We start from the raw sequence: 13,834 nt of genomic DNA, 5'->3' as shown, positions 1-13,834 counted from the left end.
TTATCTTTCTTCAAATCAAATATATCAGCTTTCTAAGTTTAGAAACTAGTGTTTATTGAAAATCAATGGCTAAAAACTACGTGAAAGAGCAAAGGAAAAACAAGGTGATCATCCTCTAGCGATTAATTAACTGCACCAAATTTCAACATTAAAATATCTAAAATATGTATTTAACACAATAAAATTGGTGCAAATTCCACAACCACATAAAAATGATTATATTCTCTAGACTAACAGGACCAATTCGACGTTAAAATGTCTAAATTATCCTTATAACATATCCTTTGTTTGGCAACGTAATTTTATATATTTTTTTTGGGAGAAATCTAGCATAACATAAATGGTAAATGGTAAGCATCGGCATTAGTTTTCTCTCTTTCTTGGGTTTCTTTTTTATATATCTCGTCTATATGTTATTCTTTTTACTTTTCTACCCATTTACCTTCTCACATTTTTATTCTACTCTTCTTTTTACATTTTTCTTTTGCTCTTCCTTTGCTTTCGTTCGCATTTTGACCCACTAAGTTACCTATACTCTTACATTTGTTTTCACTCTTCATTGAGCCTATCAAGTTGCCTCTGCACTTCCTTTAGTTTCTTTCATCTGAGCCATCAAATTGCCTTACTCTTCCCTATTTATGTTGGATTTATCTAAATCTGGAATGCAGCGATTAGTCAAGCTTTACTTGTGGCCTTCTTTCTTATAGAGTCCTTCACATGCATGTATTTGTTTTCCACGTAAGGTTAATAACGTTAAAGTTGAGCCAAAAAGTTTGCTTAGGAATTTTCATGCCTACACTTTGTTGGCACTTAATTTTCTCTCATTGATGTGTCTCTTTTTTATATATTTTGTCTATAGGTTATTCTTTTTACTCCTTTATCCATTTCCCTCTTTTCTTCCTCTTACGTTTTTATTTTGCTCACCCTTTCACATTTTTCTTCTACTCTCCCTTTGCTTTTCTTTCTCTCACATTTAGGCCCGCAAAGTTGCCAATACTCGTCCTCGTCTTCAGTCTTTACTTTTCATCTGAGCCTATCAAGTTGTCTCTACTCTTCCTCTGTTTTCCTTCACAACTGAGCCCACCAAATTGCCTTTACTTTTCCATATTTATGTTTAGAATGCATGGGTTAGTAAAGTTCAGTTGTGGCCTTCTTCCTTATTGAGCCCCTCACATGCATGTGTTTGTTTTCTAAGTAAGGCATATGTTAAAATGAGCCAAATTGTTTGTTGACACTTAATTTTTCTTTTTTTTTTATATCCCTTTTGGGTCTCTTTTTTATATTTTTCATTTTTATGTTAGTCTTTTTACTCCTTACTCTTCCCCTCCTCACACATTTTTCTTCTATTCCTCCTTTCACATTTTTCTTTTACTCTTCCTTTGCTTTCTCTCATACCTGGGCCCAACAGTTTGCCTATACTCTTCTCTAGCTTTCTTTCATATATGGGCTCACCAAATTGCCTATACTCTTTCCTATTTATGTTTGAATTTGCTTGTAATGCATGGGTTAATCGAGGTTTAGTTGCGGCCTTCTTCGTTATTTGGCCCCTAACATGCATGTGTTTATTTTTAAGGGTTTTTGTCAAAAATAACCACCGTATAAAAGCACACTTGAAAAATAGCAAAAAAATTTTTTTTTTTAAAATATAGCCAACTTTTTACTTATTTGGACGAAGATACCCTTAATGAAGATTTTGTTTTTTTTTTGTTTTTTTTTTTTTCTCTATCAAAAAGCATGTTTTTCTTTTGTTTTGTTTTGTGGTTTTTGGTTGCTTCTTACTTTCCCTTTCGAAGCTTTCCCTTTCAATAGCTTTCCCTTTCAACAGCTAGGGTTTCTTTGCATACTTCGGATCACCTTAAACCTTATTCTTTCTGTGTATTTGGCTTTTCACCCCAGTTTAGTGCTTGCATATATCCTTTCATGTGATGCTTGAAGTTTGCATCATGGTGAAAAATTTCTAGACTCAGTTTCTCAGCGTTCTTTGTTGCTGTTTTTTTCTGCAATTAAATGTTTTAACTAATATTGAAGTCTCTGCAGGGGAAAATCTTAGGTGTAGTATTAAAGTGTTAACAACTTAAACATCTAACTCTATCTTTCTCTTTCTCTTTGATATCTTATGATTCAGGCATTATCTCCTTGACTTGATGAGAGTCACTCCTCGTGATGCAAACTACATTGGACCTGGGTCTCGATTTTGTATCTTGAGACCAGAATTAATTACAGCTTTTTGCCAGGTAAAATTCTGATATATATATATATATATATATATATTCTCTATTTGGATTAGATCAGTATGTACATTTACGATGTAAATTTTACAATTGGAGAAGGCCAAAGCTACAGAGAGATCCAAAACTAAGTCCACGTCTCAAGGAGATGCTCATATTGCCAGTAATTCTCCAAATGTTGATGGTGAAATACAGGTGAGTACAAGGCAAATTCAATTACAGCTATGATGATGTAAATTGTGTTATTTTTTAATTACTTTTTGCACCCGTATGTGATCTCTGTAGATACTCTATATGGATGGTTGGATTTAAGTTTTTCCTTGTGCTCAAAATGACCCACCGGTAACCTCAATTGCATGCTTAAAGCATTTGTTGCAACATGACTAGGGAATAGTTATGATGTGTGCTTCTCTTTATACCTCAAGTTCTATTGTCTTGCATTTCAACATAATACTCTGTCCTTGGTCTAATCACTAATTGGATAGAAATTTTTATTTTTTATGCATCACCTATAGCATGAGTACAACCAAAATAGTTGTAGGCTTACAGTAACAATTATCTTCAGTTATTGGGGCAAAAGTTACAGTTTTCCATTGTTTGAAATTTGTTCTTTGTGAATTAGCATTATTCTTCCTAATATTCACCATTGTGGACATTTAATCTTTGTATTGTTCTCTTCGTCCTGCTGTAAGGATGCCTATTGAACTGATTCCTTTTGCATGTGTATACTCCTTGTTCATTTTGTATGTTCAGAAACATGAAAAGGCAAATAATTTCTCGTTGCTGATTCCTTAGTTTTGTTATTTTTAATTTTATTTATTGTTATTATTTTTTTATTTACTAGTAGATTTCTGTCAATTGTTTGTTATTCTTATTTTTCTTTCTTGCAAGGCTATTGATTCACTTGTATCTAGGCTGCATTATTGTGATACTGATAGGTCATATTTAGGCAACCAGAACAGAGATTTTAACTGGAGTGTTAGTTGTTTTTCTTGGTGTTCATGTTGAGATCTGGCTTATGACTGGTTAGACATAACTAATTGTATGGATTATATTTGTTTAAAAGGGTTTATGCTTCTTGTGGTTTTTTTCTGTTGGTGGAAAATTTCCAAATTTCTCATATGCTCTTGTTCATATGCACATCTTACACATATAATATGCTAAATTTGATTGCTGCATGGTTACTAATATTGTGAAGTTGTGTTTTTGTTTGAATATAATGGGAGGTTTGAATGTGAAACCATAATATATCTATAGGTTATCTTTACGAAGCAATGTATAATGTACACTACTAATGTATAATGTATTATGCGCTGGTTTGAAAATCCCGTTAGGTGTATGTTATTTTGGTTCTGGAAAATTTTCCACCCCGAGGAAAATATTTTCTCTTTTTTTCCTCCTGGTGGGAATTTTTTTACTTCTAGAGGAAAAAATTTCCTCCAGCCGGAAAATGTTTTCCTCCTGGAGGAAATTTTTTCCGCCAGGCGAATTTCCTCCAGGAGGAAAACATTTTCCTCCTGGATGAAATTTTTTCCTCCAGGCGGAAAACCTTTTCCTCCTGGAGGAAATGTTTTCCTCCAGGCGGAAAACCTTTTCCTCCAGGCGGAAAAATTGTCCTTCAGGCTTTTCTCGTGTCGGAAAAAACGTTTCCTCCATCTGTTATGTTTTGTTGTATTTGATTTGCAGATAAATGGATTCAGATTACCAACGAAGGTTTTGGGACTCGGAGATATCGAGGGCAAAGGTTAATTGTAGATCGAACTTCTGGAAAGCCGTGTCGGATATTAAGTTCAAACTGACTCCAGCCCAAATAAAGAAGTTTGAGGATAGCTGTTTTGGCCACTTTTTGAAGGCCAACGAGATACAATTTAGTGGCCACATCGTCAACAGCATGCTGTATAGGCAATGTGTTTGCGACGACAAGGACTCTATGGTATTCAATTTTGGAGGGCGTGGTGCTAGATTTACACAGAGGGACTTCACCATAATTACAGGTCTACGGTTTGGTTACGAACCCAATAGGCAGGTTAACATCTCTACTCGTATTAGTGACACGTATTTTGGCGGAAAGCGAAAGGTCACTAATTCGGAGATAACCGAAGCTTTCCTGACTGCACAGTGTCAAGACAATAATGAAGCCGACGATGATAGATTGAAGTTGGCTTTATTATATTTCCTAGAGACGGTTCTTCTAGGCAAAGAAAGCATGGCCACCGCACCTCATAATCACTTGGAGATGGTGGACGATTTAGAGTACTTCAATAACTTTCCATGGGGTACTTTATCGTATACTACCACCATTAGATCGTTGAAGAGTGCTTTTGAGCATAGAGAGTCCATCGCTTTAAACAAGTCAAAGAGTTATAGTCTTTGTGGGTTTCCTTTGGCTTTCATGGTAAGTTTGTTACACTATTATTTAAAGTTTGTTACACTTGTATGTATGGTGTATATTTCGTTACTTATTGATTACTAATTAATTGTTTGACAGATTTGGGGTTTTGAGACAATTCCTTCGTTGGGTCAAGCATTCGGAAAGAAGTTGCCGGACATGGCATTCCCTCGAATTCTTAATTGGCATTTTTCACAAGTGCCAAGATTTGAGAAGGCCACTGAACTCTTCGATCATCGTGATGTAAGTCTATGAGTTCTTCCACTTATATGTACAAATATATATATATATATATACATTCCAACATAATAATATTATTTATACACTTTTGCAGTATTTGTATGAATATTAGTATTACTTGTTAATCACTTGATTATAATCCCTTTTGTCTTTTGCAGTATCCCGTTCATGGCTTAATGAATGTGACTGAAGTTGAGCATGCATATATCGGCAACTTGGCATTGGATGTACATCATGACAGTACTCCATACAATGTTACACCTGCTGTTCGAGACAAGCCACCACAGGCAAGTCATGATGAAAAAGATGAAGGTATTCCACTTACAAGAAGTGGAATAAGTAAGAAACGGAAAGAGGCGTCTGTGGAAATTATGGGAAAAGGAGGGAGGCGGCGAATGGGACATAAGCCGACAGACCAGCCTTCTTCATCGACTGCAGGAGTTGCTGCTCATGTTCATGTTGAACCAATGACTCCATCCCAACCTCCAACGACTCCATCCCAACCTCCAACGACTCCATCCCATGATGAGGTTTGAATAAATTGTATGAATGTTTATCTTTTTTTCATTATTGCAAGTATTAATAATTATTATTTCTTTTAGGTACCTTGGAGAGAGAGATTAACAATCCTTGAAGGCGAAGTGGCTAGTGTACGGCAAGACGTTAAGGATTTACGAATTGCCATGCTTAGAGAGTTTGCAAGTTTGGACACCAAGCTTGATACGTTAATGAAGCACCAAGGAGTGGGAGTTAGTGCTGACGGGTTGGGAGATGGGATGGATGGTCAAGGGGATGAAAATAAAGGAGAGTATGGTCCCGATGCGACCCCCGTTGATAGACAGTCACAGCCATATGTTGACGACCTTGCAGGACCAAGTGTTACGATTATTGAGAAAGTGTCTCCATCAAAGTTTCCTGCCGGGAGACGTGCAAGAAAGGTAGCAGCTGCTAAGCAAAACATAGATATTGGGAGGAGGGATAGGAAGGTGGCAGCAGCTATTACAACTCCTTATAGTGTCGGAGGCTTGCGGAAAAAACTACAGCGCACTTTACCTGGTGCATCTTCTACTTTGAAGTTCGACCCATACAAACCAGTACCTACGCGACTTGTAAAAAATTTTGACAAATTTATGAAGTCTGGTTGGGCATCAAAGGTTGATATGGACATTTTGACTGCGGGTAAAGACTTTTTCCAGTTGCTTATAAACAGTGAGAAGTGGCTGAATCACGATGTAAGTATCAAGATTTTTATTTTATAATTTGATAAATTCCATAGATAGTTGTTCAACTGCATGGATGTAATTTAAAATTAACTCGTCTTTCAATGCAGCATATGGAAGTCCTGCCTTACCTATTTCGTGTACGTGCCAATCAATTTCCTGATATTTTTGATCCTAGTTTTGAGGTGCTAGATGGAGGATTTTGGGTAAGTAACGGCCAGGTGTCCTATATGTGGCTATTGTGATTTTAGATAACTAATAAATTATTTTGTTGTAGGTATACATTGAGCAATGTCATGGAAAGTTCATCGACAATCCATCTAAGTTCCAATTCTCATACGCAATGCAAGAATATGTGCTGGGGATTCGAATGAAGGAGTCCAAGCCATGGAAATACGTAAATCATGTAATATATACATGTCCAAATTGTGTAATGTTAACTATTCATTTATTCATGTGCCTTCCTTTATTTATTGTGCTAACTGAAATTCTGTAATGTATTGACAGTTGTTGATTCCACTAAACAAGCGCAACATACATTGGGTGGTAGGGCACGTGGACTTAAAAGAGCGTCGCATGACTGTATATGATTCAGATAAGGCTGGTAACCGATACAAGGGACAAATTTATTTCCAGAAATTATGCATAATGTTACCATATTTACTGCGGTCTGCATCCTTTTATGAGCAGCGGTCGGATCTTGTAGACTCCGTTGACGAGTTTACATGTGAATTGGCACAAAATACCCCTCAGCAAAGTAACGGGTAAAACCTCTTAATACTTACATGATAGTTGAATAAATATTAACTATTGAATATGGTTCTAATAATACTAATATATGTTATAATAATTGTTTGTTTTTGTAGTGGTGACTGTGGCATATTTACACTCAAGACCATCGAATTCTTACATGCTAGATTACCATTGACATTCACACAAGATAACATGGAGTTCTTTAGGAAGAAGTATGCATATGAGGTTTACAACAAAGAACTTAGCATATGAGCTGCGTGGTGATGCTTTTTTCTTTCATTTTTTCATGTTTATAGATGCATATTATTTATTATATTTGACTTTTAATTGTAAATATAATGGTGGCTTATAATGTTCATTTAACAAAGATAACAATGTGGTATTGATGTAATGATAAGTAATTGACCTTATAGGAAATGTGCCATGTTTATTTATTAGAATTCCGTTATGCACAAACGCCTTAAGAGCTCAATTTCAAATTTTAAAAAATTTTCCGCTTGTCGGAAATATTTCCTATAGGCCGAAAAATTTTCCTACTGGAGGAAAAATGGAGGAAAAACATTCCTCCAGTCGGAAATCCCATATGAAGAAAAATTGAAGCCTCTTGATAAATTTCCGCCAGGTGGAAAAATTTTCCTCCAAGCGGAAATAGTTTTCCTCCTGTTGGAAAACATTTCCTCCAAGCGGAAATCGTTGAATAATTTTTACTCCTATTAGAAACTAATTTCCTTCACTTGGAAAATCAATTTCTAATAGATTATATAAGTTAATAGTAGGGTAAAAAAAATTGGGAGTGGAGACAAATATTATATAAGATGAAGATGGAATTAACAAAAAATGTAGTGACATTTAAAATCAATAACCATTTTAAATAAAAATAAAATTGATATATGTTTGTTTTTATTTTCAAAATCATTTGGACATTTCATAAAATGATATGTAAACTAAAGATTGAAAATCAATTCCAGAAAGCATCTTTTCATTTAGGATTAAATTCAAAAAAAAAAAAAAAAGATATGAAATAATTATCAAAACATATTAAACCATAACACTAAATTAAAACTTTCTAATTCGAAGTATAAGACAATGGATTCGTACATCTCTGCCTATAATGTCCAACACCACCGCATCGGCTACATCTACGTCCAATAACATCTTCACCTTCGGATGGTATGCGTTGCATCCTAGGTCTACCGGCTCGCCTACGTGTCCATCTTGGTGGAAGAACAATGCGACTTGCCACTATTTTTCATCTAACAAAGGATAAATGGACTCAGCATAAGCTGCACGATATGCATCCGCGGTGTAGTAATGAGAACACATGCCATAAGGAGCAATTTTTCGGTCTCTGCAAGCGGCAATACAATGATCACAAGGATATTGATCAAGATTGAAGACTTTGCATGAGCATGTTTTTGATTGGAGATTAACTGTACCCCTCAAACTCCCACCTTCCACAAGAAATTCATGCATATTAATGGCTTTCACACGTAGTCCGATGGACTCCAAATTTCGTAGTGTGAGTTGCTCTTCCATATGGTCAGTCACAGGCTTTGTCAATTTTGCACCTGCAGTACGTCGCTCATAAAACCACCTTTGCAGTAAATCCCGTATGTGCTCTATTAATGCTACTATTGGCATCTCTCTAGCATCTAGCAGAATGCCATTCAAGCTTTCTGCAATATTGGTGGTCATGATAGTGTACCTTCTACATGGACAAAGAGAACGTGCCCACCTTGTAGGGTCACATGATCGAATGTACTGGGCAGCCCTACTGTTTTTTGCCTCAATTTGCCCCATATAAAACTCAAAATCTTCAACCAAATATGCACTAGCTGCGAGCATGAAACATTGTATTATTGATTCATCTTTCGCATGTCCATTTGCTTTAATATTTCTGCTTATATGGTACGTGCACAACGCATGGTATGCATTGGGAAAAACTTTGCGTAATGCCCTTTCAATAGCGGGGTGTCTATCACTCACAAACACCAAATCTGGAAAATCTCCGATGGCATCCTTCAGGTTTTGGAAAAACCATGTATATGCTTGCTCGTTCTCTCCATCTCCAATGCCGAAAGCCAAAGGATATATTTACTTATTGCCATCTATGCCCGATGCAATATACATATACCCTTTGTATTTCCCTTTCAATGTAGTTGCATCAACAGCCAATACGGGTCTTATGTGGGATTTAAATCCCCTAATGCTTGCTCCAATCGCCATAAAGAAATATACAAAATTGTTATTATCGTCTGTTTTGATACGTGTAACAGTCTCAGGGTTCTTCGACACTAACTCAAAACAGTAGGCAGGTAACTTAGCAAAATTCTCCTCTGAAGATCCCCTAACACTGTTAAGTGCATACTCTTTACCTCTCCATGCTTTGTTGTAGCTTATATTCACCCCATATTTCTGCAAAAAATCATGTTGAATTTCTTTGGGTTTGTAAACACGTGCAATACCTTCATATTTAGATTTGATACATTGCCCGATAACCCGGCTACTGGCTTGCTTGTGTTCTCGATGCACGATATCTAACGAGCAACTGTGTACATTATCAAAAATTCTCACAACAAATATTTCTCCATTTTTAAATGTGGTTGCACGTAGTCGCCATTTACAAGTATTTTCCAAGCATACAACCTCATACCGTTGTGTAGTTGATCGTGTCACCTTGAACTCCTTATTTTCTCGCATGCAATAGATACTCAGTTTATTCTGTAGGTCACGTTTGTTGCGAAATAATTGTCCAACTACTATGCTCTCACAGCCAGTGAACTTTGACGAAAATATGGCCATAGAACCACTTCTGTTGCTCGATGATATGTGGTCACTTGTAGCACGATGAACCCTAACATCATCAACTCCTTCATTGTTCATTTCAGGATGCATATCATTATCATTATCCGGTAACTCATGATCAAAATCTACATCATTATGACCAACATCATCCCCTGCTGCATTGTAATTCTCATCATGATCAATATGATGCAACTGCTCATACTCCTCGTCGTTAGGAAACCGTTCAGCATAGTCACCTCCAACATCAACTCCTTCGTGAATGTTAAATGATGTCCAGGCCCCCCCACGAACATCAACTTGATCTCTAAACTGAGTTTCTTGAACCATAATTTCCTGAGATGTAGCCTGAATTGGTTCAGTACCGGAAGCTTGTGGTAGACGACCGCCAATTGGAGGACAAGAAAAAGAATGAAGATTACTCCCACTATCCGAAGCAAATGCTGTTTGATGAACATTTCTACATACATGTTCAACTTTTGAAATCACCTCAACATACAATGGAGGCCGCATCATTGTCATCCCTCCATTCCTCACTTCTTGAAGAAAGCATTTCACATCCCTATCACATCGTATTTCTGTAGGATCCAACTTTTCTGCACATCGTCCATATATCCATTTTAGCTTTAGCAAATATTCATTTCGATCTATCTCAATACAATTGAAAATCTCATCCTCTAACTCTGATTTTGTGCATCTCTTGCCGACGGAAACCATTACATTTTTACCATTTCGATATTCCCAATCACCACTATCATTTTGTACCAATGTTCCATTGTATAAAACCGCAATTACAATGTCATCATCTTCCATTTGACTACAAAATTAAATGAATAACGTTAAACTAAATCAATAAATATATAAAATTTTGAATAATATTAAACAAACATATTAACTGTATTAAAAAAGTTGATTCTGTTTTTTTTTTCGGGCCAAATATAGCTTTTTCCTACTGGCGGAAAACTGGCGGAAAATTGGCGGAAAACTGGCGGAAAAATGGCGGAAAACTGGCGGAAAATTGGCGGAAAATTGGCGGAAATTTGCGAAAACTGACAAACTGGAGGAAATTGGCGGAAATTCATCTTTTTCGCCAAATTTCCTCCGTTTTTACTGTTTTTCGCGATTTTTCAGTTTTACACAAAATTTCTCCCATTTTCAAACCATATGCCACCTAAAGTATCTTTAAAATCACATAGAACATCTCATAAATCAATTTCTTGCATACCCATATCAAATAAAAAGCTTAACAAACCCTAAACTAATAAAATTTACAAGAAAAAATAGAAAGAGAAAAAACAAAAAAAACACATATTTCCTTACTTTCATCTAATAAGAAAAAAGATAAAATTTTTACCTGATTTTAGTTTGAGATATGAGAAAATACAAAAAAATGAGAGTGAGAGGCGATGAGATGCAAAGAGTTTAGAGAAACCCCACGAACAGTTTTGTATAAACCCCACCCCCACGAACGAACGGCTGTGTAGAAGAAAGGAAAGCTTTTGTGTAATTTTCAATTTTATCAAGGGTATTTTTGTCCCAAGGTGGCTAGTTTTTTAAAAAAAAAAAAAATTTGCTATTTTTCTAAAATGGAGTTGTAAGGTGGCTATTCATGGGAAAAACCCTTATTTTTAATGCAAGGTGTATATTAAGGTTAGGTCCAAGTGTCTCGTATGAATTTTCATGCTCATGCTTTGTTAGCAATTAATTTTCTTTCCCTTTTGAGTCTTCTTTTTATATCTGTTGTATGTATGTTAATCCTTTTACTTCTACCAATTTCCCTCTTCTCTCGTCACATTCTTTTGTTTCTACTCTCCCTTTCACATTTTTCTTCTACCTTCCATTTGATGAAAGTCCTCCTTGTTTTAAATTTGGTTACCCCTAATATCTAGATATATCTTGATTTTAATATATATATATATATATTGGTTATTCAACATTTTTTTCCCTAATGAATTAGTTATTCAATATGGGATATATACATATATATATATATATATATGTTACTTTCAACTATGTAATATATTAAGCTAATGCATTTTGAAAAGAAAGATGATTTAACATTATCAAAATTATTCACACTTTTAGTACTTTTGATTTAACAGTATTTTTTTTGCTCAATTTAAAACAAGTATTGAGTTGTCAAGCATCTTTTCAACTTGTTTAAAAAGATGCCCTTATAATAACTCAAAAAATTAACTTCCAAAGCAAAGATCAAGAGAAGAAAAACAAGAGAAGAAAAAATGGAAAACAAGCTTAAAAAAAAAAAAAAAAAAAACAAATTATTGGTCTAATAGAAACATAATATTTAATGTTACTTAGCTTTCAAAATGAAAATAAATAAATAAATAAATAAATAAAATTACTTAAATAAATCTAAACCTCTAGGATATTATTTATTAAAAAAAAAAAAGTTATCAACAAGTGTCATTGAGATGCATACTATTTAATGATTACCATTCACCATTCTTTTCAAAAAAAAAGTCTTTTCAACCCTTAAATATACAACCAAAGAGCTCTTCTTTTACCAGGATATTCAATAAGATAAAGATAAACATCTGTAAGCATAGGTTTTGAAGGTCATGAGCTCTGCAAATATTTCCTTAGTTCTTGTTCTGAATAAATTTACGATTGAAAATTTTCAAGTATAGTATTCCCTTCCTTTATTGCATTAACAATTGATTAAACTATTTATTCATCTCAACAGTATTATCCTCAACATTGGAAACCTTCTTTTTTTTTTTTTTATTGTTTTAATTGTGCACTTTGAGTTGATACTTGAGAAGAGATTCTTAGAGATAACATTTTAGCTAGATAATCATTCATGCAATCAAAGTGCTCCAAAGTGATTTTATTTTGTGACAATAATTGATCGATGTATTCAGTGCTTTCCTAATCATCACCAATTCTACTTTCCCACAATATATGTTTCTCATTTGCAATTTCTACACCAGCACATGTTGTCTTGTCTTTTGCAAAAAAGCTCGATCAATTTCTCATAATTAATAAAAGACTGTTTTGCCATTTCTTTCATATTACGATTTACCATTTTTGATTAAAAAAAATTAAATCTATTACATTAAGCAATATACAAATATGTATTATATATTTCAATACAATATCTATAGTAAATTTACAAAAATACCTCTAATAAATTATCCCAAACTTCAGGCTTAATAGTTTAAATTTTTATGTCTAGATTCCAAGCAAACCCACACAAGCTACTCTTATTGAACAAGTCATAACATTCACTAAAATTAGTTTTAAAACTTTTTATACTATTTTTCACTTTATCTTTGTCGATATCTAGTCCAAGTTTTTCATGTAATTTTATAATAATATTTTTTTATGCCTTTGATGTAAAATTTTCATCAATCATATTTCCTTGGTATATTGTATGCAATCTATCAATAAGATGACCGTCCATTTGTGGTATCCATAAAAAAGGGTGAGCATGATACCAATAAATTACACCATTAAAGGTCAAAATCAACTACACTACATATATTTAATAAAAATAGAGTACCAAACGTCAAACAAAAATAATAGTATAAGAAAATAAATAAATTTTTATTCAAAGCTAATTTTCAAAGAGAAATAATAATAATAATAAACTTAGGGTAATAGTTTAATAAAAGGGTTTTCTTACTAAATTCATTTCACAATAGTCCCTCCACATTTCAACGACTAGAGTATTTCTTATAAATTCTCCTCTAGCAACATCTTGATCAGCACTTATAAAATTTTGGTCAAATTGAGCATCATTTTTTTTCTGCATTTATTGGAATATCAAGAACCTTAACGCTTTCTTCCATCTAATTATAATTATTTTTTTCATCCACTTTCTCAATAAGGCTTTCATTAGGATCCAAATCTATTAAATAATTATGTACGATGCAACATGCCAAAAAAATTATTAATTGAGTGTTGACAGAATAGTTAAGCTCAATTATACTCTCTATAATTGGAAAATGTTTTTTTTAGTATGCCAAAAGCTCTCTTAATTGCATTGTATAGTGATCCATAATGAAGGTTGAATAACTCTTAAGAATTTTCTGGTGGACATGAAAAATACCCTTTTAAATGATAATGAACTCCTTTGTATGGTATAATAAGTCCACTTCTTAGCATGTATTCATCATTTTAAAAAATCAAAATTACTATATGGTACTTTGACCAATTGTATAACAAAGATCTATATAAAA

General features: G+C 34.1%; 1 protein-coding gene across 1 annotated transcript; it reads left to right on the top strand.

Moving 5' to 3' along the window:
• The first annotated feature begins 5,484 nt into the window (after window positions 1-5,484).
• On the top strand, window positions 5,485-7,261 carry LOC125418358 (uncharacterized). The gene is made up of 5 exons (XM_048461707.2): window positions 5,485-6,089; window positions 6,188-6,283; window positions 6,355-6,483; window positions 6,585-6,841; window positions 6,944-7,261. Exons 1-5 carry the CDS (start codon window positions 5,541-5,543, stop codon window positions 7,080-7,082), a joined length of 1,170 nt encoding a protein of 389 aa, XP_048317664.2. The 5' UTR covers window positions 5,485-5,540; the 3' UTR covers window positions 7,083-7,261.
• The last annotated feature ends 6,573 nt before the right edge of the window (window positions 7,262-13,834 follow it).

Source organism: Ziziphus jujuba, chromosome 4 (assembly GCF_031755915.1).
Source record: "Ziziphus jujuba cultivar Dongzao chromosome 4, ASM3175591v1".
Classification (NCBI taxonomy): Eukaryota; Viridiplantae; Streptophyta; class Magnoliopsida; order Rosales; family Rhamnaceae; genus Ziziphus; species Ziziphus jujuba.
This window is presented reverse-complemented; position numbering and strand designations above follow the sequence as displayed.